Source organism: Hirundo rustica, chromosome Z (assembly GCF_015227805.2).
Source record: "Hirundo rustica isolate bHirRus1 chromosome Z, bHirRus1.pri.v3, whole genome shotgun sequence".
NCBI lineage: Eukaryota > Metazoa > Chordata > Aves > Passeriformes > Hirundinidae > Hirundo > Hirundo rustica.
Window position 1 is genome coordinate 20,475,450 of NC_053488.1, and position 26,891 is coordinate 20,502,340.

Genomic DNA, 26,891 nt, shown 5'->3' on the forward strand with positions numbered 1-26,891 from the left:
GCCGGGCCGGGCAGGGCGGCGGCGGGCGGCGATGGTGTCGCTGGGGGAGCGTGGTCCCCCACCCGGCGCGGCCGGGGACCTGGCGGCGCTGGCCGAGCTGGACGAGGCGGCGCTGCTGGCCGGGCTGCGGGAGCGCTTCCTGCAGCGGCACATCTACGTGAGTGCCGGGGGCCGGGGCGGGGGGCGGCGGGAGGGGGCTCTCGGCTGACCGGCTGTCTCGTCCTCACAGACCGCCATCGGGGACATCCTCGTCGCCATGAACCCCTTCCAGCCGCTGCCGCTCTACGAGAGAGAGGTGAGCGCCGCGCTCCCCGCCGCGCCCCGCCGTCCCCCGGCCGCTCACGTCTCTCCGCCGCCGCTTCCCCGCAGGTCTCCGAGCGATACCGGCGCCTCCAGACCGACGCGCTGCCGCCCCACATCTTCGCCGTGGCCGGCCGCGCCTACCACGCCATGCTGGGCCGCGGGGGCGGCGGACCCCGCAACCAGTGCATCCTCATCAGGTGAGCGGCGGCCGGGGGTCCCGGGGCCGGCCGGGGGATGGGGGCGGCCCCCGAGCTCTCGCTGGGATCTCTCTGCCCGAGGGTCATGTGGAGCTCCTCTTCGGTTCTTTTGGTGAGTCGAAATCCATCTGTGCTGGCAACACGTCCTTCATCCCGACCGCTTTCGAGACAGATAAGCAGTCACGTCTTGAGAACGTGTGGGCAGACAAAACAGGCTTTCGTGGAGCAGCTCGGCCAGCAATCTTTGCGACAGTAAAGAGTCCAGGTTCACTTCTGGTGGGGAACCAGCCGCTGGAATCCAGCTCTGGGAAAAGCCATTGGGTGCCCTGCTCTGGCAACACAACTGCCATGGTAAAAGCTGTAGTAAAAGTCAGAAGGATGAAATGGACAGAACCAGTTTTCGCTGAGTGGAGCTTTCCAAGTGTAACTGAAGAGCAGGAAGAATTAAAACGTTTTTCTGCTCTAAGACCTTTGAGGATCTGGTCAGAGAGGATCTTAAAGTCTGCGCAGTTCTGTCCACTAGAAGTCAGGGAACCATGATTCTTTTAACCAAAGAGCCTACCATGAACTTTTCACTGTTGTTCTGCTGGAACTCTGCAGCACAGCAGATAGCACTGTTGATCAGAGAAAACCTCAAACGACATCAACTGGCAGAGAAAGCATTGAACAGGAAGGAGAAAGACTTCAAACATTAACTGCCTCTTCTCTACAACTGGGTGTTGTAGAAAACAGTTTAAACGTTGTCTCTGTTAAAATGCTACTTGCCAACTTTGATTTAATTCTCCTTTGTATCTCCTTCTGATCATTCTATCAGTACTTTCAGTCTACATGGTGTGCAAGTCAATTGCTGAATCACTGCAAAGTGTTTTGGTAGGACTGGGAGCTGACTTTGAGGGGCACTTGAGCCCCACTCATTTCTGTAGCCTTCGGGCCATTGGTGCCCGTGTTTTACCTGAAATGCTCTCAGGAAATGCTGGCCATGGGGTCACAGGTGCAAGAGGCACTGCTGGTAGGGCTCTGGAGATAGAGCACAGTCATTGTATTGTCTTGGGAGGTGGAAGACAAGAAAGCATAACCCAGCATAACCCATGAGAATTTTCCAGGTGGTCAGTGGTCTGGTTGTTTTCTGCCAGCAGTTCAGAGATAGGTCTGATACACTCCTATGCATCCTACAACCTTTTACCTGGTCTGTGTGTTACTGTCACAGGAAAATCGTGGTTTTCTTCTCCATGGGTTATGAAACACTAATTACCAAGTTTTCCTACATGAGCACAGTTGGGGTGAACAGGGAAGATGAGGTCACTCCTGTTAGACCACAGTTCACCACCACAACAGCACAGGAACAGGATCTGCAGACCTCTGTGATCTCTTCAGTGTCTCCAGATGAGTCCGGGAGATCTGGGTAGCATTCTTCAGAGGTGGTGGTGGATGAAGCAGCTGCTTCATAGGTGTCCATTGCTACCAAATTGTCCTCAGCTACAAATTCTGCTGGCTCCTCTTGTCTTCCCAGTCCAAAAACACATTAGTCATAGCCTGCATGTGCTGCAGTGCAGCACTTGGGTCACCTGAAGATGACTTTGCATTTCTTCAGAGCTGAGGACAGTTACACACCTGCTGTGCTTGCAGGACCTTGTGAAGGTTTTGTGCTTGTTGGAGGGTCTAAATCAAGCTTGAACCACAAAAGTGTTCTTGGACGATATATATATGTTTGTTGTTGTTTGTTTTGGGGTTGTTTTTTTGTTTGTTTTTTTGGTGTTTGGTTTTTGGGGTTTTTTTGTGGAGGAAGGAAGTTACTGAAAAAATTAAACCTGACATACTGAGCAGGGGCACTGGATAGCATGTTCTCAACTGGCAAAATGTCATGTTTTATTTGTATGTATTTGGATGATGCTGGTCTGACCTGTGCTTGAGACCAGGGACCTGCTGTAGTACTTGGGGTTTTTAGCCACCTATGACACATACTTGATACCAAGTGCAGAGGCATTGGTAGCTACAAAGCAGTAAAGCCACACCACACGCTCAAAGGTCAGCTCAAAGGAAATGGGGACCTGCCCTCAAGTATACCTCCAGTATTTCCTGCATTTATTCTTTTTCCATGCGTATGCTGAAATTCTCAGCTGATGTGATATTGTCAGTTAAGGACATGTTATCTCACTGATTGTACGTTCCCTCTCCCAGGATGGGGGAAACTGCACTTTCCAAGTGCTGGTTATTTGACTTGGGGGTGGAGGTGCCGTGGATGTGTGACAACAGAGTGACGTGGATGTGTGACAGCACAGTGATGTGCACTGCTGCCACTGTGGGAGTGTGGGCAGCTCTAAACCTTCATTCCCAGCTGTTTGGCGCGTGGATGTGTGAAACACCTGAGATTTGAGGCTGCCACAGCGTCTCATGATCAGTATCCAGGTGTGGATGTGATGTGGATAGGGCAAATCTCACTGGAGAAAGAGGAAGTTGTTGGCTCCAGCATAGGCAAGGGAGTTGATGTAGCAGATGACTTTCGAAGCAGAGCAAATGGTCTGTCTGGTACCTCCCATCCAGAAGTGACAGCATGGGGTATATCTGTACTCGCTTGCAGAGGGGGACAGGGGTAACCTTCCCCACGAGATCTGACGGCCGCCGATGGCAAAATAAAAGATTCTATTCCCGGCTCCTTTGGGATTTTACGGCTTTATTCACTTGTCCTCCTTCGTTCGCTGAAGTGTCCCGATCACTCGCCGGTCCCGAGTGTCCCCGGCCCCTCCCCTGCCGTGGCTTTTTCCCCCAGGGGGCAGGGCCCATGGGCGAGACCCAGAGGCATCACCCAATTAGGATCAGAAGGAGGGGGGGAAACCGGACCCGGCCCGAAGGGGATGGGCACCAGTCGGACAGAGACAGATACAAAGAACACAGTCAATGCGTTACAACAGACGGGTTCCCTGATGAAGGACCAGAACATCATGGGATACCCTGTTTAAAGACGTGGTGTGAGTTTTTACGCTCTCATGCGATTTGGCTGAAAAAATTGTGAAACTCTCATAGAGCACTCTCAAGTGATGGAGCACTTGAGCCGTAAGGGGCAGAACAACTATACTTTAAGGTTGATGGAATTTATTTTCTTTTTCTTGGCAGTGGAGAGAGTGGTGCTGGGAAAACAGAGAGTACAAAGTTGTTGTTGCAGCACATAATGAACCTATGCAAAGGCAACTCACAGCTGGAGCAGCAAATACTTCAGGTAGGTCATTGCAGGATGGTGCTTGAAAGTGCAGAAGCAGCACTGCTGCGAGACAATTTGCATTAAGCTTAGGAATACTGCCGGTGAATCACCACTGGAAATCAGGGAGCCACACATAAGACACACAAGAAAATGGTGGATAAGAATGGTGAGATAGCTGGCCACCAATTAGACAGGTTAGAAAGTCAGTAATTTTGTTTGCTGGAGATGATTCTTAAATTAGAGAGAACTGTTGCAGTCATTTAACACGTTCTCCGTTACAAGAGATCGGTGGTATTTTTTTTCTAAATAATTTTCTGTTTGAGGTAGAACAGGGGCTTTCATTAGAAAAAAGAGATCTTTATTTCATGGATGAGGAATTCACACACCCTTTAGTAACCTATCATTGGCTGCTTATACTGCCAGACACACACCTGCTAGCTGGCTAACTGCCATCCTTGCTTTTTCCATATATCTTTGCTAGCTCAGTTTGAAACATATTTGACTCTTTGGTCTGAAATATTTCCACTTGAATTTCTCCCCAGGGAGTTGTGAGGGTTTTTAAACAAATCATGCTTTAAACCTTCCATGTGATAGATTAGGAAGAGTGAGTTCTTGGACTACTTCACTTTTCCTGTAGAAACATAGAGGTTTTTCTCTGTGTAACTTCAACCAGTGCCCCCCAGGCCACTCTATCCCTTCCCCTCCTTACCTGGACAGAGGTAGAAGAACATAACAAAAACTCATGGGCTGAGATAAGGACTGTGAGATTGCTCACCAACTACCATCACAGACAGAACAGGCTCAACTAAGGGAAACTAATTTAATTTCTTTTCAGTTAATATCAGAGTAGGATAATGAGAAATGAGAGCAAGTCTTGAAACACCTTCCCCTACTCCTCCCTTCTTCCTAGGCTCAACTTGACTCCCAGTTTGTCTGCTTTCTTCCCTCCAGCAGCACAGGCAGATATGGAATGGGTATTGAGGTCAGTTTATCACAGGTCATCTGTACTGCTGTCTTCTTCCTCATGTTCTTCCCCTCCTCCAGCATAGGGTCCCTCCCACAGGAGACAGTCCTTCAGGAACAGACTGTTCCAGCGTGGGTCTCTTGGCATGATGCAGTCCTTCAGGAGTAGGCTGCTCCAGTGTCAGTGCTGTCCATTGGATACTTATACGTCTGTGCTTTAGGAACAGGCTGCCCTAGTCTGGGCCCCCTCCACAGGGTACCGTCCCTCAGGAACAGGGTGCTCCAGCGCGGGCCCCCCTCAGGGTCACAGGTCCTATCAGCAAACCTGCTCCAGAATGGGCTCCTCGCCACAGGTCCTGCCAGGAAGGCTTCCCATGGGGACACAGCCTCCTTCAGGCATCCGCCTGCTCGGGTGTGGGCTCCTCCAGGGGCTGCAGGTGGATCTCTGCTCCTCCATGGACCTCCAGGGGCTGCAGGGGCACAGCTGCCTCACCATGGGCTGCACCTCAGGCTCCAGGGGAATCTCTGCTCTGGCAGCTGGAGCAGCTCCTGCCCCTCCTCCTTTGCTGACCTTGTGCCTGCAGAGCTGTTCCTCTCCTGCATCCTCACTCCTCTCTCTCTTCTGTAGGTGCACAGCAGTCTTTATTCCAGAGGCACTGCCACTGTCACTGGTGGGCTCAGCCTTGGCCAGTATCAGGTCTGTCTTGGAGCCAGCTGGCATTGGCTCTGTTGGACATGGGGAAAGTGTCTGGCGTCTCACAGAAAACAGCTTTAGCTCCTCCTGCAACCAGTATATTGATGCATAAACCTAATGCCACGTGCTGTGCTTTGGGCTCTGGAATGGTGTTGTAATTCAGGGTGGTATCCTCTGTGGTGGATCCAAGGTGAATGTCTGTGCTGGGTTGTGGGAACGTGACACTGATACACTTGCTGCCTCTGCTTAGAGCTGGCTTGAGCCACACTGCCAGGCTGCCTCTGACCTTAGCAGGTTCCACAGGCAGGAGAGCTGTGTTTTCTCAACAGAGTGCCTAAACCCAGCCTGCAGCTCTTTTGCTGGAAATAACTCACTTCAGCCCAGATGAGCTGCCCTTGGATAGCCTTGAGGTGATGGTGAAGAAATAACATGCATCTTATTTGGTTCCTGCAGATATATGCAAGGACTAAGTTAGTCCTTTGCGGGATTACAGTCTTACCTTAAAGCTGTGTTCTACAGGCCGCTCACCATTTACTCTGAGGCATTGTTCTTCTAGTTGACAGGCACTCTTTGCTCAAATACAGAAAAACTTCATTCCGCCACCTTTGCATCCAGCTTAGCAAACTGGTCTGATTGTTCTGTTAATTTCTTTATAATGCACTGTCATTATGTCTACAAATTTCAGTAGCTAAGCTGTCATATTAACTGAGTGCCATGGTGACTTTGTTTATTGCTGTGGTATAGCACGCCAATTATCTAGTGACAACAGATATTGTGTGGAAATAGATGATACCAACCTTATCGTCTAAAAAATGACTCAGTGAGATCCCATCAGTTCAATTGTACTGATCATCGTTAACCTCATGCCACTTGGTTGTTGTGATATTTGCCTCTTTGAATTTCTTTATCCAGACAGAGATAAAATTGGTGCGGATCCATATTCATGGAGTGATTCCTTTCCAGCTGAGCTCTGAGTAGCAAATGCTAAAGATGCATTTTTCCAAGTAAGTTAGATTGGATCACTTAATCCGAAGAATGGTTGTTCTGCTTCTTCGCTTGTTTTAGGTGAATCCGTTGCTTGAAGCTTTTGGCAATGCCCAGACAGTGATGAATGACAACAGCAGCCGCTTTGGAAAATACATACAGCTGCGTTTCCAGGAAAATACAGGTAAAGGCAAGGACACTTAGTAGCCTGGGGAGTGGTTAGGAACTGGAGGGAGTGGACTGAGTAGCCAAAACTTGTGGAGGGTAAATTTTGGCAAGTGACTCCCTGTGGGAAGGGTGTGCAGTTTAGTAAAATCCACAGCAACCACTGTTGGGTAGGACCTGGATAGGATTAGGCCTGGGTTTGGACAGAGTGGGAGTACGGCAAGGACACAGGGGTGAGAGGGAAGGGCAAGTGTCAGTAATACTCTGTGAATCCAGAAGGTTTTGTTTCTGCTAAAAGAGGTGAACAGAAATCTCTAAGACCACAGAAAGAATGGAGAAGCCCATTTCCAGTGTGCTGGGCAACCTAGAGGGTCTTGCACAAAAGCAATTCTGTTCTTCTGGCACCAAAGAAGAGATGTGGGACAGCCCAGGCAGCTTCACGTCCCCCAGAGTGAAATTCCCCACCCTGTCACCTTTTTGTGTGCAGTGCAAGGTGCAAAGCTGAGTGAATACCTGTTAGAGAAGTCACGGGTGGTGCAACAAGATGCTGGGGAGAGGAATTTCCACATCTTCTACTACATGTTTGCTGGACTGTCTTCAAAGCAGAAGGAGATGTATGGGTTATTGGATCCTTCATTCTACAGGTACGTCAAAGGCAAACCCTAGTTTAGTTTTTGTGATGGGTGGAGAAGGGGAAGACAGCATAATGGAGTTTTTTCTCTGCCCTGGGGTTTTATCTATGGGTGAGTGGAAGCTGGAGTAGGATCTAAATGGAGCTACATGAAGAGATACTGTGGATCATCATGGAAGCCAGGTCTGGGATTTCTGCTGCACTACCTTGGAAAAGTTTCCTTTCTCCTTCGCGTCTCCACTTCTGGGGATCTGCTTTGTTCCCATAGGGTAGGACTGAGTTATAGTGCTGATTGTGTGACAGTTTTTACGGGATATGCACTTTCTCAGGTACATAAGTGGACGATTTGGTACACAGGAAGCAGCTGAACGCTGGAAGCACAAATACCAAGAGGTTTGCAATGCCCTTGACATGGTGGGCTTCCAAGAACAGGTTAGTCCTGGGGCTGTTTCATTTCCATCTGTGCTTCCTGCAGCCATAGGCTTTCTTTCTAGCTGCTCTTCTGAAGCTCAGTCCTATTTCTTTGTCTAGATTTTCCATGTCACTTTCAGACCACCTGAGTCTGCCTACTTTGTGGAGAGCTTTTTCCCACAGGTGGCCTGTGCCTCTTCCCTTACCCTCCCTGACTTCTGGGTTATCTGCGTTGTACATGCGACATGCTGGTAGGTTTTTCAGTCACCTTTCTTTTGTGTTTTAGGAGCAAGTGGACATGCAGGCTATCTTGGCTGGTGTGTTGTCTCTGGGCAACGTGACCTTTGAGCCTGAGGAGAGCAATGGGTCTGTAAAAGTCAGTGAAGCCTCCCAAGGATGGCTGAAGGCTGCAGCGGTGAGTCACAAGAAATGTTGAAAGAAACCTTGTGGGTATGATGCTCTTTCCCACTGGCTGTGTGACTGCAGGAGCTGTTCCTGCCAGAGGATGTTTCTGCCTCAGAGTGCGAAGATTTCTAAAGAACAAGGGTTTTTTTGAAAATGCACAGTTTGATCCCATGACAGCATGTGTTCACTTCTATTCATGCCCAAAGAGAGGCGTCTCAGCTTCTATTTCTTGTGTGTCTAGAACCCATGTCCTACATAGTCCTCAGCATATACCTTGCTGACTTCATGACACATAAGATTTTTAAAACTAGATGTTTTGTGTTAGTGACTGTGATGACACCTTGGAGAAATTCAGGTGGGCAATATCTGCACACCAGTTCTGTGTTTTCATTGGATTTTGTCCAAGGATACCACCTTAAATCCTGTCTTTTTTATTGTTTATCTTGAATTAAGGTTTCTACTATTTTGCATTAAATTATCACAGATTAAGAAGTATATATTTCCCAGGACCATTCCATTTTTGTTATAGGGGATGGAGAAGTTGTCTTGCTTTGTTAACAACATGGGACAGAAAAAGTAACATACTTCTCCCCTTTCTATTTCTTTTCATTTTGACCTATTTGAAATCCCAGAACCCTTGCTCTTTGGTTTCACTCACTCCCGTGTCTTTGCCTGTTTCCCTCCTACACCATACCTGAAAAAACCACCAACGTCTGTTCAGCAGCTAGCTTCTTTTTATCTTGTTTTGAAAGCCTGCTCCTCATTTCTTGCCCACAGGAGGGGAATTCCTGTTAAATCACTGAGGGGTTCAGTGTGTCTGAGTTTGCTTTGTTTCCTGCCTCTCGTGTGGGTTCCTGTGACTCTGAGGCTCAGATGCTTCAGCACCTTCACAGTTACCTCCGTGTGGTGCTGTTCAATAAGTCATTAAACCGCTCAGCGGGGAATGGCATAGCTCCCAAAGAAGGTGAAAGGTGGCAGCACTGGGAAAGCAAAACAAAAAGTGTTTGAGAGCGAACGTGTCAGGTTGATCGCTGCGGGGGTGGAGCAGATCAGAGCCTGCATCTGACTCTGGTGCCAGCAGTAGCACTTGCCTTACAGTGGGGCTCAGAGGCCTGAGCCTGAACCATGACTCTGTTGCACACAGACACAACCCCCACGAGCAGAGTATGGGTTTACAATTGACTGTCCCCGTCTATTTCCTGTTTCCCAGGGTCAGTTTGGAGTCCAGGAAGATGAGCTGTTAAAATGCCTGATTTGTACAACATCAGTGACCCGAGGCGAGCAGATCCAGCGTTTTCACACCCAGCAGCAGGCAGAAGGTAGGAAACACAATGAATTGCAGATGTGCTGGCTGGAAAGACTGGGTTTTGATGGAGGAGTATCCCCACACATGTGCAGCTTGTTGGGAACAAAGATGTCCTTCTGTGCCCCTTCATTACTCTCACACAGAGGCAAGTATGTCAGTATTTATCTGTTTAGTCTCTTACTGATATGTAGGGCCATGAATGCTGCTTTTGTTTGGTCTCCAGGAGACTAGCAAAGATTAAATGAGAAACCAAGGAATTAGCTTTGCTTTCTGACTCAGTCCAGCCTAGAAAGAAACTCTGGGTATTTGTGCAAAAGAGGGGAAGGCTCCTGTTGCAGTGTGCTGGCAGCGTGCAGAGCTCTAGGTAATAGTTGGAGAAACAACCGCGAGAACAATGAGATGTCACAGTGTCAGGAATGGAGCGAAAAGAGCAAAATAGCAAGCACGAGGTGTTATTTTCCCTTTCAATAAAACAAGAAAATTACCTAAAATAATCTGTGCCAAAAGGTTCATTTAAATTACAGTATTTTAAAATCTAATTAAGAGAGATATTGCTTCAAATAAATGAAAGAAGAAAATGAAAATGAAATGGGATTAGCTGGTTCTGTTTTACAAATTTCTCTAGACAATAAAATATACATCTCGAAGTTGTGTTAATTTGGTCTCCTTCTTAGAATGTTAGCAGACACATCGTGTCCCTTTCTTGCCTACAACATTTAAACACTTAGCCACTGTGGACTAGGAGGAAGAGAACCATCCAAATTTCCAAGTAAAATTTGGAGCTTCTCTCGGTTTAACAGTGAACATATACTTAATATATCTTCAGAGGAGAAAGGAAGTCTCTAGATATTCTAAAAAATGACATGACTAAAAAATGCCATGGTATGTCATGGCTGATCTTGTAGAAAGATTGTGAAGATTTTGGAACTAGAGAGCTGTTTTTACACCTCCCACTTACAGAGGGTGGGGACAATCCAATGTTTATCTGATCTTTAAAGTAGCTTTATACAGATGTTGTTGCTAGAGGTGGATGGATTGAGCCAGATTGGGTGGTATTTCTTTATGAGACCAGACGACCGCTGATGGCAAAAGGAAAGAGTCTGCTCTCTCTCACCGGGTGAGATATTACAGCTTTAGTCTCGAGTCCTGCCCTGCCTGGCTGGAGATCTTTCCGATGGCTCGCCGGTGCCAGAGAGAGCAAGGTTCTGCCCGTGTCGAGGGCTTTTTCCCCAGGGGGCAGGGCCCAGAGGCAGGGACAAGACACTACGTAATCAGGGATAAAGTGGGAGGGGAACAGGGTTGGGTTACTGCTGAGGGAGGACAGACCGCATGATACAGAGAAAAAACATTACAAATCCGATAAAACACAATATAAACCAAATTAACGCATTACAACAAGCTTGTGTGTCGTGTCCCCTGCTCTCCTGTGAAGCACTTTGGTGAGCTGCTGTTGTTCCCTCTGTGCAGATGCTCGGGACTCCATTGCAAAGGTGGCCTATGGACGAGTGTTTGGCTGGATTGTTTGCAAGATCAATGAGCTGCTGGCTGAGAACGTGGACCCTGAGGTGGAGCTGAGGGAGATAGGTGAGCTCTGCCTGTCTTGCTCCTGTTCTGTTCTTAAATGTGCATCCCTCAGCCGCAACAGAGGACAGGCACAGCATGAGGTTTCACAGAGCTTGCGTGCTGGGATGCATTGTCAAAACTGTGATCCTGCTAGAGATAAAAGTTAGCAGCATGAAGTCTGTAGGGCTTTGTTCGACTCTGAGGAGTCAGTTGATCTGAAGCAACTGTGAGGCTGTAGTTCTGGGGTACCCTGTCTTAGCAGAGAAGCCGAGCTGGAGTGGGTCTTCTCTTAACTAACTCCAAACTGTGGAAGACCTGCCATTGGTATCTCTCTTGGCTGCGTTTTCCCTGTGCCGCAAGAGCTGTGTGATAAGAGATTTGGTTGTGTGTTGGTGTACACAGTAATCTGCAGGCATGGTCTGCAGGCTCCATGATGTGCTCTTCTTCCCTTTTTTTTAGGCATCTTGGATATTTTTGGGTTTGAAAACTTTGCAGTGAATCGTTTTGAACAGCTTTGCATAAACTTGGCCAATGAGCAGCTACAGCATTTCTTCAACCATGTAAGTCTGCTGAGGGTGACCTCACCTTGTGTTGCAGAGAAAGCAGAACACTGCACATGCAGGAGGGCTTGGGGAAAAACATATCTATTGCCTGGAAGGACAGAAATAGTGAATAATGAAGCAGGATAGAGAGCAGCAACCTTCCCCGCTGGGGCGGGGGAGCCACTGGGACAGGAAAGGAAGAGCCAGAAGGATCAGCAGTAACCAAACTTGTGATAGCAGGGACATTTACACTCTGACAAGTGGTCCTGCTTTATGCACCAGGACCAGTGAGTGCCAGGGTTACAGAGAACCACAGGGAACAGCAGCTACATTTTGGGCCTCTCATGCTGTGGCTGAGAGTGCCCCTTCTCTGTCCTCTTGCTCAGGGAAGGAAAGAAGATGTTCAGGGTTTGTCTAGCCAAGTCTACTGGGTGCTTCGACCTCTTTTTTCTTTATCTCAGCACATTTTCCAGCTGGAGCAGGCTGCCTATAAGGAAGAAGGGTTGCCTTGGGAGACTATCACATTCAACAATAATGAACCTATTCTGGTGAGTGAAGGACTGACCGAATATAATTGCTCTGTCTAGAAAAGAGAGAAGTGTTGCTCTTGCTACCATGGGGAGGAGATGGCACATGGGAAGAACCTCTGCAAAGGGCGGTGAGGGTGAGAGGGGATGTCCTGCACTGCTTTACATATGTGTCATGCATCTTCTTTCCTGCAGAATCTGCTCCTGGCCAAGCCCCTTGGGCTGCTGTCTCTTCTGGATGAGCAGAGTGCATTCCCTCAGGTATGTAGGAGAGAGGAGGCAGAGAAAAATATTCTGAGGGCTAATATATCAATGAATATCTGGGCTGCAAAGAAAGCTCTTGGGTTGGAGTGCAGGATGAACAGAGATGTCCCCATGTGTGACTTCTGAGACAGGACATGCAGATCAGGGCACTGTCATCTCTGAGAGGAGTCAGGAGAAGGCACTGCAGAAGACTATTGCACAGCCAAGGCTACTTCCCACTCCTTGGAAGTATCCTTGTTTTGATTTGATTCCATATGTCCTCATCAGGCCTCTGTTGCACCTTATGAACTCTCCTCTCTTGCAGGCAACTGATAAGACATTTGTGGATAAACTAAACAACAGCTTTAAGGGGAATTTACACTTCCAGCCAGCCCGAGGCCGTGTTTTGGGCTTCAGCATCATTCACTATGCTGGGAAAGTATGTGCTGTTTGCAGGAACAATGTTGTAGTGTGTGTTGGAGGGGGTGGAAGTGTTGCCTGACAAATAGGGCTTTGATGTTAAGGAATGTGTGGTCTGGGGATGGCACTAACATAAGTGATCTGTTCCAATGGATTGCCTCCTAGTATTCCCTGGGATTTATGTAAAAGGTACAGGAAGAGAAAACCCCTGAGGAAAATGGAGCTGCCTCTCAGAAGCATAGGGCATTAGAAGAATCTGCTATTCTTCTAATCATCATTCTATTAGAACTCTAGTCCTAAAGTAGTACTTCAAAAATAAAAGTACAGTGTCCACTGTGCAACACCAAAGGACAAGCTAAAGGTGTTTTCTTTACTTACTGGGTTCCAGAGCATAGCAGTGACTTTTTTTTTTTTTTTTTTTTTTTTTGCAAACACCTGAGGACACTGTGTAAACAGCAGGGTAATTAATGTTTTGAAAGTGGAGGCAGTTATTTACATTTGCTGTATCTGAGCAGCTTGAGATTTAACACTATTGCACATAACTTTACTGCCACCAGTATTGAAAGCATTGGTCCACATTAAGTTGAATTGATTGGAGATAATTTTTGGAACAGGAGCAGATATGACAATTCATTGTAACTTGCATTTTCGTAATCTAATCTCAGCATTGTTGACCAAGTTATGATTTGTGACATTCGTTATTACAAAAATTAACATTTAACATGTAAATGTGGATGTCTTGGTGTTATGCTGCACTCCCATTTTCTGATGCCTCTGACATGCGCATGGTTTTGTTCCTCAGGGTTGGCATCTGAATGGGGTGCCTGTGTGTTTAAAGAATTCATGTGCAAGCCAGAGTACATTCATTTAACATACCATCAGCTCCCGGCGGGCTGTGGAAGTGGCTTTTACAGCCAGCCTGTGAGCACTGTGTCCTTAGTGACCTGCTGCCCTTTCCACAGGTACAATACACTGCCAGGGGCTTTCTAGAGAAGAACAGAGACACCTTGCCAGCCAATGTCCGTGGGCTCTTCATCAACAGCGTCACCCCCTTGCTCAGTGTGCTGTTCACAGGCAAGTCCCACATCCAGCATGAGCCAAGGCCCACCTTGGCAAGAGTTAAGTGTGAGCATGTGGCTCATGTGTTCCACAGCGTGTTTCACAGCTGGCAGTGCCAGGGGGACTCTGGGAATCCTGCAGCCTGGCGTGGGGCCGCTGGCACGTACAGAGCAGTCACCGCTGGTTTTCCCTGCCGTGGAAAGCAGGGCAGGTTGTATCCCTGTCCAGAGAATTAGCCACTGCTCGGATGCCTTCCTATCTTCTCCAAGGCCAGTGCAGGACTGTTTCCTCTGGTCCTTTCTGTACATGCTGTTCTTGTCTAGAAATGAAGCTGGTCAAGGTCATTGATTCTGAAAATGGAGCTTCACAACCTGATAAAAAAACTGTCAGGTCATGCATTATTTTTCTCCTACCGCTAAACTCACACACTCCCTTTTCTCACCTATTGATAAACCTTCAGATTCTCCAAGGCTTCTAATTAAATTAAAAATTTAGAGAAAAGTCAGGTGGACGCTTCCTTGGAAATTGGCTGGCTGAACAGTGCTTCTGGTTTAGAAATTTTGTAATTATTTTTGTCCCATTCAGTCCATGCCACTTTCTGGGATTTACAAGAAACTGGTGAATTTCATTTCTGTTCTCCACTGTTTTTCAGCTATTGCTCAGTACTATCTTTATTACCATTTCTTCACTTTTACTGAAGCTACTTAGCCTAGTCCAACTCTTTCAAAGTTCATAAACATCAGACATAACCTGTTCTCAGGTTGGTTGTCCAGTCTGGGCAATGTCTTTAGGTGCTGAACAAAGGGTTTGGTCCAGGTGACCTCCAGGGAACACTGCCAACCTGATTTTGTGGTTTTATGATTCCCATGAAGCCATTGCACCAAGGGTGCACAAGACTCACGCTAGATCCTTTACTAAATTAAACTTCTCTGATTTTCTCATCCTGTCACTGAATTAGTTATAAGCTATCTGACTTTAAATAACCTCCTGAGTGCTGTAGCTGAACTCCCTATTTGCTGCTTGTGCCATTTTTTCTGCACTGTTAGATGCCCATTGATAATAATTCTGTTGAAAGTCATTTAGGTTTATTTAACAACCTGATTGTCATGTCTTCTCAGTGGCAGAAGTTAGTATTGCCTACCTTGTGTGCTCCATACGTGTTTTGGTTTTGAAAGACAGTTGTCTGCCAAGGAAAGCTAGAGCCTCCTTTGGAATGGAGAATGTAAACTACCTTCCCTCCCAATTATTATAATTTTGCAATTATAGGCTTTCAGGCAAAGATATGGGAAACAGGAGTAACAGTTCTTTACTAGGAATATTAAAAATTAAAAAAAAATAAAAATACAAATGCAGTAGGAAAAAAAGAAAAAAAAAAAAAAAAAAAAACAAAACACCACACCTGACTCTGTCAGGGATACGACCTGGCATCCTGTTGGTCAGGGTGTTGGAAGCAGTCCAAATAAATCCTCCTGGAGTAACAGATGTGTTTCTTTGGAGTAGAGATGGTCCTGTAGAAAGTCCAGTGGCGATGAGATGGATCCAGTCTTCCTCCAGGCATCCAGTGGAAAAACTGGATCCCTTGTGTCCTTCAGTCCCAGTTTTTATCTAGCTAGGAACAGCTGGCTGCTCCCCCACTGCGTGGAGCATCTCACAGTGGGATGATGGAATGTGTCATGTCATTGGTGGGCCCTGATGGCCCATTATCAGAAGATGTCCCCCTGAAGGATGGAGTGGTGGTGAAAGAGATAAGAAACACTGCCCCACCTGGATTTAATGGCTGGGCCATTATCAGGAGGCATCCGCCCCTCTCCCCCCTGGAGTCACAAGAGAAGGATAAAACATCTCCCTAAAACAGCTTTCAACAGATGAAATAGAATACACATTTGTAGGTTACATAATCCAAGACAATACATTTGCATTTTCTTCTTCCCTTTTTAACCTCTTTCCTTGTAGTTCCACATGGTGAAACCTAACACCCTGTGATTCAGTATTTGTAAGGAGATTTGTGCATGAAATGAGGTTTGAATATTTAGCTCTAGTGGATTGCAAGCAAAGGTACAAAATTAACTAATTGTCTCTATTCTTCCAGCCACTATCTCCAGGACAGGGACCCTGATGCCTCATGTGAAAGCCAAGGTATTGCACTTGAGGTCCACATCACAATTGATAAATGTTACCTGATAATTATTATATGAGAAAATGACTGAAAATGGGCAGGTAGAAGTTGGCTTAAAATAAAAACAGACAGCAATCAGCTTCAACAATTTCTCCTTTGTTGTTTACTGTTTTATGCTTGTTTCTGCCATTTGTACGTTTAGCTTGTCTTCTCTCCCCTTAAATCCATTTTCCCTCATTTCTTGCCATCTGCCTTCCAGCAGTGCTCCTTGGCTGTCAATCAAGCACTTCTTCCAGGGCTGATCCTTTCTTTTGGTCTGGTTTCAGGTCATACCAGGAGCAGATGACAAGTTCAACAGCACACGGAAACAGTCTGCTGGAGCTCAGTTCCGGGTATGGTGTTGCTGCCCTGAGGTGCGCCGTGAGATGAGAGCAGTGATAATTTTATCACTTCAAATATCACTGCACTGCTTCCAGAGTGCTAAGCATGGTTAAAGCAGACATTATGTAGACAGGGGTTTTCCTGATTGCCGAGCAGGCCTCTTCACAGTGGGATGGGCCCAGTTGTTGCCAGAACCCAGGAAGTTGTTAGGGGTGAGAAAACAGTTCTTCCTGCAGGATATTGCACATCTGGCAGTGCTTTGGTTTGGTGGACTGTTGATGTTCCTCTGCCCTTGCCAGCATTCCCTGATGGTGCTCATGGAGAGGATGTATTCTGCCAACCCACACTTTGTGCGCTGCATAAAGCCCAACAGCCAGAAGGAGCCAGGTGTGCTGGACAACCAGGTGGTGCTGCTGCAGGTGAGCAAAAACAGTGTCCTTTACAAGGACTACTGCCACACCTCAGTGGGACGGCAGATTCCACCAAAAGGCTGTGCAAGGTGACTCACTTGAGTCTTCCCTTGGAAGAGAAGGAGTAGTATATGTGTGTAAAGATTCTGAGTACTTGGTTGTTTTTATGACGCAGACTGCTAGGTCCAGATTTTGCAATCTTAGATCTCTCTCATTTCTTTTTCATGAATGCGATGAGATCTGCTTGTCAGGTGCTAGGATTCATCTTTACATCTCCCCCTGGATGGGACTGGCACAGACAGTACTCTGGAAAAATTGCTTCCCAGAGGAGACTGTTCTCGCCCCTCAGCCAGGGCAACTCTGAATAAAAACCAAGAGGGGATTGCTTTGATAGGATCTGAAATGCACTGATATGATTGTGTTTGGATATTCTGTCAGGTTTGAGGTCTAGATGCTTTAAAGAATACTGAAAATGATTGGAAGAGTTCAGAAAGCTCAGCAGCCTCTTTAATGTTTATAAGAAAGAATAGGATTAAGAGGAAGTTCATCCATGCCTCAGAGTACTTCTGTGTCCAGATTTGGAAATATGAAGCTATCCTCTAAGGGACAGAGGCAAAGCAGTACCCATGGCTGGAAGGTGAAGTTATTTCAGTCATTGGTTTTTATGGCTTCCAACTTCTAACTCAGTGGATGATCATCAGAGTTACAGGACGAGGTAAATTCAGTTCTTAACCAAGGAAACATTTTCAGAAAAAAACATTTTCATTCTGAACTGGAGAAGTTTAAGGCTGAATAAGTCATTCTGCCTGCAAAGGAGCAAAACCAATGTCCTAATGACCCGTGTCTCTTTGTTTCTTTGTGGTGCTGCTTCAGCTCCGGTACAATGGGCTGCTGGAGACAATCCGTATCCGAAGAGATGGTTTCTCCTGGAGACCCTCCTTTGAGGAATTTGCTGAAAGGTCTTTTAAATCCTCTGAATATTCCTTGTAGATATTTCTTGGGAAATGACCCCAATAACTAGATAAGGGCAAGAAGTAAAAGAGTCTCTTCAAAATTCATGTGGTCTGAGGTCATGGGGTTATTTGCTGTGGGAGGATGAGTGGAAAATTTGTTGTTGTTTGCTGTCAGGGTGATAGGGATCAGCTCAGCCCATCAAGGATGTGGCTTTTATGTGTTTGTGTTGGTTTGTTTTCCACAGATATGGAATTCTTCTAGTTAAACCTGGTGTCCCCCTCACAAAAGAAAGGTAGGAACACTAACTTTACTGTGTGCGGTCTGATTTGTTGTTCAGAGGGTTTTACTCTGAGTAGCATAGGAAACCAAGTAAAAGGGACAGGCAAAAAGAGGATGGGAATTTGTGGTGATGGGGAACACGGATCCCAGGCAAGGACATTTAATGTTTAAAGAGCACTTGGTACCATGATGAATTAAATCTTTCTTGAATTGTTATGTAGCAATTAAGTTCCATTACTATAAAGCCTTGTGAAATGGAAACTGACCCATGTATCTAATTCAGGGAGTAACAATAGTGGTCAAGGGTGTCCACTGAACTCTGCATGGCAGGCGCTGAAGTGCTGCTGTCAGGTGCCTCTCCAGGCTTTTTCCTGATGGCCACGTGGGAGAAGATAAAGACAATGCTGAACAAGCAGCCAGCACTGAATGTCTCCCAGGCTAGAGAAGATGTTTCTAAACCAAGAATTTGGTCTCTGTACAGGCAAAATATACCATCAGCATTTTTAGAACCTAACTGTTACACGCATAAACATCCTTCCAGCTCTGCAGAGGGACAGAGTTTTACTCTGCCAGCATCTTCCTTCCTAGATCTAGGACAGGAGTTCCCCACCTCCTTTTCTCCACTTTCCCAGCGTCTCCTTCCTGCCAGTGTCAACTGTGATTGATAGTGAGAATGAATCATGTAAAGAAGCCAACTGAGGGGTTTTTTTAGTCATTTAAGAAAAGAATTTGAATGATCTCCTGGAACAATTCACTCCTGGCAGTAGCTCCTCCTGCCTTCACAGTGCTTCCTTGAACTTCCTGATGCTTCCTGAATAGTAAGAATTTCAAACCCGAGTGAGGTCACAAGAGAATGTCATAGATGGAGGAGAGATCATTGTAAACAGGCAGTGTGGTGTGTTTGGAGTCACAAAAATAATGGGATGCATTTCAGAAAAAAAAAAAAAATCCTGTGAATATGGATTATGGCACTGTGGAAGTTGGCCGAGATAGAAAGAATAACACTTCTGCTTTCCTGTGTGAGATATTAGCAAAAAGCGCCACTATGATTTCACAGCCTGGATTAGCAGGAGTGGGAGGAAGCCGCCTGTGTTTTGCAGCTAGAGCTGCTTTCAGTTCCAAGTGTCAGGGAATCTTTCCGAGTGACCCAAATTTTATCACTGGAGTCTGCAAAATGAAACTGGAATTGGAAAACAGACTTTCTCCCAGAAGTCTTGCTGTGCTGACCTTGCAACTTGTGTCCTCCAAAGGGCTTGGAAACAAAATGAGGAAAAGCACTTCTGAGAATAAAATAGGCTCTACAGAATTGCCTCCCAGGGAGCTGAAGTAAATCTGCCTCTGGGAACCCCTTTGCATATGTTCTTCCCAAATGTGCTCCTAGCTGTATCTCAAGGTACATTACAGCCAGTTTACTGACTATTGGGAATTGCTGAGGCACTTTATGCCCCTTTGTGCACCTAAAAGAATTGGTGTTCGCTTTAGGTGGAAAATTATTTATTTTACTTTTATCGTCTCTTTCAGCTGCTTGAAGATACTGCAAAGTACAGAGCTGAAAGGCTGGATTTGTGGGTAGGTGTGCATCAGTGCTGTTGGGAATGGGAAGCTTAGGATTTTACATATGTGAGCTGTCACCCAGTTATCTTCAGGGATAATTCTGTGGTTGAAGGAAAGGGCGCTTCAAAGGATGATGGATAAAAGTTTAGACAGTGTTTCTCACTGCATCTTTCTCTTCCAACTTCACAGAAAGTCACGACTTTTCTTTAAATATTGGCATCAGGAACAGCTGGCAAAGTGTCTGGAGCGACTGGAAAGAGCAGCAGTTATCATACAGACAGGTGAGTGCTGGGACAGGCCCTGATCTCAGACCAGGGAAAGGAAAACCTTCTCTGCAGTCCCTGCTCCACCTTTGCACCTTTGCAGAGGACAGCAGGGTAGGGCAGGGGCCATCTCTGTGTCAAGGCCCTTTGAACTCAAAGTGCGTATTGCAAATGCCCACATCCCCAGCGCTCATCCCGAATCAGCGAGAGCCCTCAGTGTCAGCCCTGGAAAGGGAAAAAGCGTGCAAAAGAGCTGGGCTGAGTGGGACACGCAATGATTTGGCCGCATCCTGAGGTCTAGCTCACTGTCCTCTGGAGTAAGGATTGTTTGTGAGCTGTGTTGAACAGGGGAAAGGGAAATGAGTGAAGCAGATCTCATTGCTGCTTTCGGAGACAGGCAGAAGGGGGTGAAATTTTGGTCTGGTTTGGTTTTTTCTTGTCTTTCCAGCCTGTCTTTTCAGAGTGGCTGTGGGCACACAGTACTTCCCCTTGCACAGGCTACATGAGGACTGTGCAGCCAGGAGGAGGAGGAGGAGGCTGCTGTCACCCTTCTTGCCTCCCCTCTGTTGCGCTTCTGTTCTGTACGAGTTGTTGCACTGCTGGAGCATCTCAGCAACTTCCAGCTGTGCGCCGTACAGTGTGACAAACATCAGACAGTCACAAGCTGTGCACTGTTGTCATCCGTGGGGAAGATGTGTGGGTAGTGGGAAATGAGAGGGTGCAGCTTTCATTCCATGTGTTTTAATAACTGGTAGAGTAGGTGGGATCACACTATGTCCGTAATGCTCCTAGGGAGCCCTGCGATGGCTGCGTATGGGAAAGGCTTTCCCATGGGCAGGCATCAAGGAAATCCTGTCTCCTTCATGATGTCTAGAAGGACAGAGATATGGATAGTTAGCAGGTCCTCCTGTGAGGCTTTCTTTTTTAGGTATTCAGTGCCCTGGCATTAGAGATGAGAGCATAGATCTGTAATTTGATTTCTATAAATCTGTGATCTAGCAGCTTAGAGAGTAGAAGACAGTTCTTACAGGGTTTTGGCTGCCTGCTCACAGTAGAGTTTCCATTGCTCATTATTAATATGATTCGGGTGTTGTGGGCTTTGCACTAGATGAAGGACAAACACCCAGTGTTCTTCCCTGAGAGAATTACAAAGGCTTGAACAGCATTATTTTTCTAACCATGGCTTTTTTCTGAACAGTTTTTAGGGGATTCAGATGCAAGAAGAGTTTCCTAAAGCTGTTGGCTGAGGTGAGAGCTCAAGCACAGCAGCTACAGGAGGAGGCAGAGAGAGAAAGAATCCAGCAGCTGGCACTGGCAGCAGAGGCCCAGGGTGAGTTGTTCCCACTCACGCTGACCCAGTGCATGTCCACAGCTGCTGTGAGCTCCAGGTCATGATGGCCTGTCCTGCGACAGGAACTCCACCAGTGTGCTGGGCAGGGAGCTGATGATGTTTCTGCTCTTTGGAAGTGTGTCTTTGTCTGTGGGGAGCAGAAGCGGCATGGTAAAGGTCGTTTGCCTGGCTGTGCCTGAAGGAGGGCTAGGCTGTGGTTTGACCGCATAATCCATGCAGCAGAGTCTATCCCAGCCCTGGGCCTGTAAAGGATGGATATAATGGATCTTGCGTGCTAGATTTCACCTACGTATTTCTTCTCGTTGCAGAAAGAAACTCCCTTCCAGTCCCCATGCCACGAAAGAGGCGCCCTCAGTCTAGTCCTCATCCTTCTGATCAGTCGCAACAGCCGCCAGTGCCACGGCCACGCAGCAAACTAACAGAGGTAGCAAGACTGGCTCTGCTGGGGGCCCTTTCGCCAGACGTGCTGGTTCCCTGCTCCATCCACCTTCTGCATGCACTTGTTTTCCTGCATGTGGTCACAAGAGAACGTTGTCATTCTTGTTATGAGAAGTGCGAGTCCTGTCCTACTGTGGTTAGATAGAAAGCATGGTCGGGACCTTTGAGGAACTGAAAGCAGCTTTTACTAGATGGTGACTGATCTGCTCTTAAGAGACTTAGGAATGGGGTCACCTGCCAAAGTGATCTCTTCAAACGTCTCCTGCCTTTGACTTTGTTTTCATGCTGACTTTCCCTCTCTCCTTACTTTCAGTCCACTCCTTTTGATAACTTCTTGAACCCTTCTGTGCCTTGTCCTATTCTGGGAACTGAGGGACAGACTGGGGAAGAAGCAAAAATGAGGAAACTCAAGAGAGGAGCAACTCTCCGCTGGTTCAAAGAGACACAGGCCCAGAAGGTCATGCAGGATGATGGGGCCTTTCCAAGCTGGCTGCATGGGATGATCAGTCGGAGGTGGGTACTTTGGACACAGTGACCACCAACAAAAGCCAGTGTGTCCTTAGAACTGTGTAGGTTGGATTGACTGGGCTTCACTTAAGGAATGGGGGTGACCTGCATAATTTTTCCCTTTTAATCTCTGAGCGTCAAACCCTTAGGGGAAAGCTCGGGAGTCCCTGTCACAGACTGTAAATGCTGAAACTATGTGGATCCATGGAAGGACAGTGGAGAGTTGTAGTACATAAGTCCGCCATGGGTCCCTAAATCCAGATCCTAGTAGGGATGGGAGGCTTGTAAAGTAATCAGACAGGAAATACACACATGCTCTTTCCCTGATCTGGACCATTTGCCGAGACATGAAGATGGACTTTTGGGTTGATTCATTATGACTGGTTTTTGTATTTCAGTATAGGTCAGGAGACCCCAATTTACAGCAGGAGAATATAGAATTCAGATTTTTTTCAATTTTAAAAAGCATTAAGGGGTGCTTTAATGAGTACTCAATGCCAAACTCCACCAAAGGCCCCTGATACAGGAAAAGGAAGGGTTTTTGTTGATAGCTCTGTCCGTCTACTGAGGATGCAGCACAGGTGGAATTTGCTTCTTAGTCTGGGAGAGACACCCACTAAGCCCTTCTTTCTTATGGAGTTGTTTACAAGACTTTGTTTCAAAGCTTGAAGCCTTTCTGCCAGGTATGCCTCACACTTCACTCTCTTGGCTGAGTCAAGCACCAGAGAAGTGCTGATTATGCCATTGATCGGACAGGAGAAGGATGGCAGCATAGTCTCACCTGTGTGCAAATTGATCTGTGGTGCTCCACACTTGTTAACTGCCAATATCCTGTAATTGGTGGGATTTCTGTGTCAAGGTTGCTGCCATCTGAACACCCTCATCATCTTGCTCCAGTTTCTAAGGTTTTTTTTTTTTCTGTTCAAACTCCAGTTCTCCTTCAGTCTTATTAAATCTATGTTCTTGGATTTTTTTCAGGCTGTCAGTGTGAACATTTACTCAGAGACATTACACAGCACATTAGCTTGGTAAAGAACACTGCAGTACCTCACAGCTCCCTGGTAGCTGCTTTACGTTTTAATTTTTTAAGGTAGTTATTGAGGCCCTATCCTGTAATAATGCTTTTGTCCACAAATGAAAGGATGTAGGAGAGGAATTAGTGTCTGGAAGACAAAACTGTCCAGATTCAAGTACAGACTAGCCATGAGCACTGTGCAATGAAGGACATGGCAGATCCTTCCCAAAAAAGCATTGGTGCTTAAGCTGCGACTTAGGTTTTCACATGGCAGTGTAAGCTCAGCTTCATGAAATGGAGCAGCCAGAGCAACACCAAATTGCGCTGGTGATTTGCAGTCACCTTTAGCCTCAAGCAAGGCACATGACAAGCACAAAGCAGGGCTTTGTCTGTTGGGCAGAGAAGGGAAAGACCTCCTTCCAGCAGGAAGTTTAGAAAGCCAGAGTGGTGTAATCCAAGCTGATGTTTTTCTAGGATGCTGAGCTTACCCAGTACCCCACAGCATCCTGACTTCATCCCTGGACCATAGGAAGTGCACACATGCACAGATTCCTCCTCTCAGTGATGCTTTGTGACATGCTTGGTGCTGGAAGGCAGCTGTCGCACAATCAGACTGCTGGAGCAGGTTTGGAGCAGCCCTACCTGGAGAGGCTAAGCGTATTGTGCTCCCTCAGCCTGTTAGTGCATCCTGCACCAACAAGCCTCAGTCAGGAGACCTGTAGGCAGGAACGCATAGGGCAGATGCTGGGCTCCCTGGGACACTACTGGGGTAGCACATGAGACAGGATGCAAATCCCTACTGTGTGGCAAGGCAACTGCTGGCTCTCTGCTAAAAAACTCTCTCCTGATTTCAGGGAAGCCGAAAACTTGCTGATTGACAAGCCTTTGGGTTGCTTCCTCGTTCGTATCAGCCAGAGCCGACCAGGCTACATCTTGACGTACCGGTAGGTGAGGGGCAGAGGAGGCTTGGGGGAGACATTATTGCTCTCTACAACACGAGGTTGGAGCTAGGTGGGGGTCAGCCTTTTCTTCCAGGCAGCTGGCAATGGGACAAGAGGACACAGCCTCAAGCTGTGACAGGGTAGGTTCAGGCTGAACGTCAGGAGGAATTTCTTCACAGAAAGGGATGTCAAGCGCAGGATCAGGCTGCCCAAGGCACTGATAGAGTCACCATCCCTGGAGGTATTTAAAAGATGTGTGGATGTGGCACTTGAGGACGTGTTCTAATGGTGGACTTGGCAGTGCTGTGTTAAGGGTTGAACTTGAGAATCTCAAAGGCTTTTCCATGCTAAGTGATTCTATGAAACCGAGCACTGCATGAAATTCTGTGATTCCATAAAGCTGCTTGACTGGAGGAGATTACCTGCTCCACAGAGGAGTCCAGTGAGGATCATGTTCAGCCTGTCCTGTAGAGGATGCCTCAGAGAGTTTGTAGTAGCAGATGGGATACTGCAGGATCTGTCTCTTAATGAAGAAATAGACCTATCTGTGAGAGGGTTGCTGTGGCTCCTAGGGTGGAGTTCCTGCTTAGGCTGTACTCTGTGGCTGAGAGAGACAACCAGGTTGGAAGGAGATTGCAGCACCTATGAGCACACGTTAGTGCACAGCACATCTCCTGCCTCTGTACGGTACTTGTTACTGAGGATCCTGATCGTGACTGGCCTCTGGAATCATGGTGCAGGAGGCAGAGACCAGGTCCTGAGAGGCTGAGGCCCCGTGTCATGGCTGTGTCTGTCCATCCCTCTCCCCAGGGGCCAAGGCCGCTGCAGACACTACATGATCCAGATGCAGCCCAATGCACGCTACGTCATCCTGGGGGAGGACCGGGCTCACACCTCGCTCACTGAGCTGGTGCGGCATCACCAGACCGTGGGCATCCAGCCCTTCATGGAGACACTGACTGTTCCCTGTGGGCAGGTGAATGTCAAGGGTCTTCAGTGGGAAAAGAGCATGGGACATGGACTGTGCCTTGAGTGAGTGGTTAGAGACACTTGCAGCAGCACCTCTTTAGTTTTCCTGTTGAGGGGCATCCCATTCTGGCCAAGCAGCTTCTGCATGCACTGGGAAATGCTGCCAGCTGGAGAGTCCTGGGATGGGGGAGAGGCACTGGCAGGTGGACGACACCCTGCTGCCCCCTGAATGTAAGCAGGGGACAGAGCTGGGTATTTCTCTTTGTGGTGCTGTGTTGTGTGTGTGAAGGGTCTGCAGACCACTGCTGAATCCACTCCTTTCTCCAGGAAAGTAGTGAGAGCTTGAATTACGAAAATCTGGAGGGTCTCACACTGAGTTCACCAGCAGACAAGGGGGTGACCCCTCCAGAGAAGCAGTCCTGCCCCTCCATGCCTTCCAGCAGCAAGCCTGCTCTGCAGTGGTTCAGGAGGACCAAGAATTTCCAAAACCAGCAGACCCCAGAGAAGAGTAGAACAAAGCCTAGCTCTGGAGAGAGCAGCCAACGAGCCTTCCCTCGCCTCCGCTCTTCCATACGCCTGGCAATGCAGGAAATCCAGCAGGTGAGCTGGGGCATATCCTCTGCCAAGCCACAGCCCCTCTGGGACACGTGGAGTTTCCCTGCCCAGAGGCAGGAGGGAGGAGGGTTCCACAGCCAGCACTTAGTTTCTTAGCTCCTGGGTCATAGGTTTTATTTGGTGGTCTGGGGATCAAGACTGTATTCCTTGGGATATTCCTTGCCAGCCTGTCCACCCCTGCCAATGCTGTTTCTGTGCTTCTCATCACAGTTCACTTCCACTCCCGTGAGCATGTCTAAAGAGAGGAGCTCACTGCACTAAGGATGTACAGCCTGACTGACGTGGTAAGAGGAGGTGGTGCACGGGAGGGAAAACATCAATTGCAGTTTTCTGGGAAACGGAGGAGCAAAGGAACTTTTCCCTTCATCTTCCACCTGTAGCATCTCTTGGCCACAAGCTGCATAGAAATAGGGCGGGAAACACAGAGAGCGACAGCAAGCTTCCACCCCAGGACTACAGAGAGACCAGGAAAACCAGGGAAAATCAGCCAAAGTTTGGGTTCCCTGAAGCTGTGGTGCACAAAGTGCTTGTGGTACTATGGCCAGTCTGCTGGAGGGAGGGAGCTCACAGTTCGTTGGAGGCCTGGGGCTGGAAGGACAAGAGCTGTCAGAATGCATGCCACAGTAGTCAGCTACAGTGGCTTCGTGGGGTGGAGGGGCAGTGGTGTGGGGGAGCCCTGTGGGGTGGCAGAGGCAGAAAGCTGAAGGCGGTGCTCACAACAGAGGAAAAGGCAACAGTTTTGTTGCTGTAAAGGGAACTTTGAACCATGTCTCAGCAGTGAAAACTCAGCTAGTGACTGAGATTGTGATACAGTGGATGGGTGACCAGAGTACCTGGCGGATGTGCAGCTCCCCTGTCCCACTCAGCAGCTCAAGGCAAGTGGGAGCTCTAGTGCTGTACACTGTACAACAGTGCTGTTGTACGCCTCTGGAAGAATCTTGGTATGTGTCAGATGAGCATGGAGAGGGATCAGAAGACCATGCTTTTGACTGCTGATCCGCTGCAGGGCTTCCAGCCTTTCACAAGATTGCCAGATCCCTTGTATGTTCTGCTCCCATGTTGGAATTCATGGTGGAGCAAAGCTTTTTAGCTGGGGCCTGTCTTGTCTTTCTCTTCATAGCTGAGAAAGACAGGATCTCTTCAATAGCTGAAAAAATTCTCTCCTTATAGTCTTTGGCTTAATTGGTTCATTCCTCTATGTCCCATTCATTGATGTACCCAGGAGATGCTCCCTGTTTCAGAGGTTAGGCAGAAGAAAGATACAGCACAGGGATCTGCATAGATAACTGCAACCTTGTTGTACTGCTAATGGATCCCTTTTATGTCCTCCAGTGAATTGTGTTTCTTGACTGTCTTGCAGGTCCAAGTGGCTCAGACCTGTCCTCTTCCAGTGCTGTTGGGCCTGGCCTAACAGTGAACACATCCAGACATACAGCAACCTTTCTACTTTTTTTTCTTTTTTTCTTTTTTTTTTTTTTTTTTTTTTTTT

The 26,891-nt window shown here is 47.5% G+C and overlaps 1 protein-coding gene across 1 annotated transcript; it reads left to right on the forward strand.

The window, feature by feature from the left end:
• Positions 1–31: 31 nt before the first annotated feature.
• On the forward strand, positions 32–26,891 carry LOC120765278 (myosin-IIIb-like). Its single transcript, XM_040089968.2, has 31 exons — positions 32–157; positions 230–295; positions 370–500; positions 3,612–3,714; positions 5,288–5,356; positions 6,419–6,521; positions 6,990–7,146; positions 7,463–7,565; positions 7,831–7,959; positions 9,160–9,268; positions 10,723–10,839; positions 11,278–11,378; positions 11,822–11,908; positions 12,083–12,148; positions 12,456–12,569; positions 13,513–13,624; positions 15,699–15,745; positions 16,052–16,117; positions 16,406–16,525; positions 17,390–17,475; positions 17,715–17,762; positions 19,271–19,318; positions 19,493–19,584; positions 20,765–20,896; positions 21,226–21,341; positions 21,669–21,868; positions 23,732–23,821; positions 24,629–24,794; positions 25,115–25,387; positions 25,613–25,686; positions 26,763–26,891. The coding sequence occupies exons 1-30, from the start codon at positions 32–34 to the stop codon at positions 25,661–25,663; spliced, it is 3,228 nt and encodes a 1,075-aa protein (XP_039945902.1). The 3' UTR covers positions 25,664–25,686; positions 26,763–26,891.

Coding starts and splice junctions, on each gene's coding strand:
- LOC120765278 (XM_040089968.2), top strand. CDS start 32: ATGGTGTCGCTGGGGGAGCGTGGTCCCCCACCCGGCGCGGCCGGGGAC. Junction 11,909..12,082: donor ACAATAATGAACCTATTCTG/GTGAGTGAAGGA, acceptor TCTTTCCTGCAG/AATCTGCTCCTGGCCAAGCC. Junction 19,319..19,492: donor CTGAAAGGCTGGATTTGTGG/GTAGGTGTGCAT, acceptor CCAACTTCACAG/AAAGTCACGACTTTTCTTTA.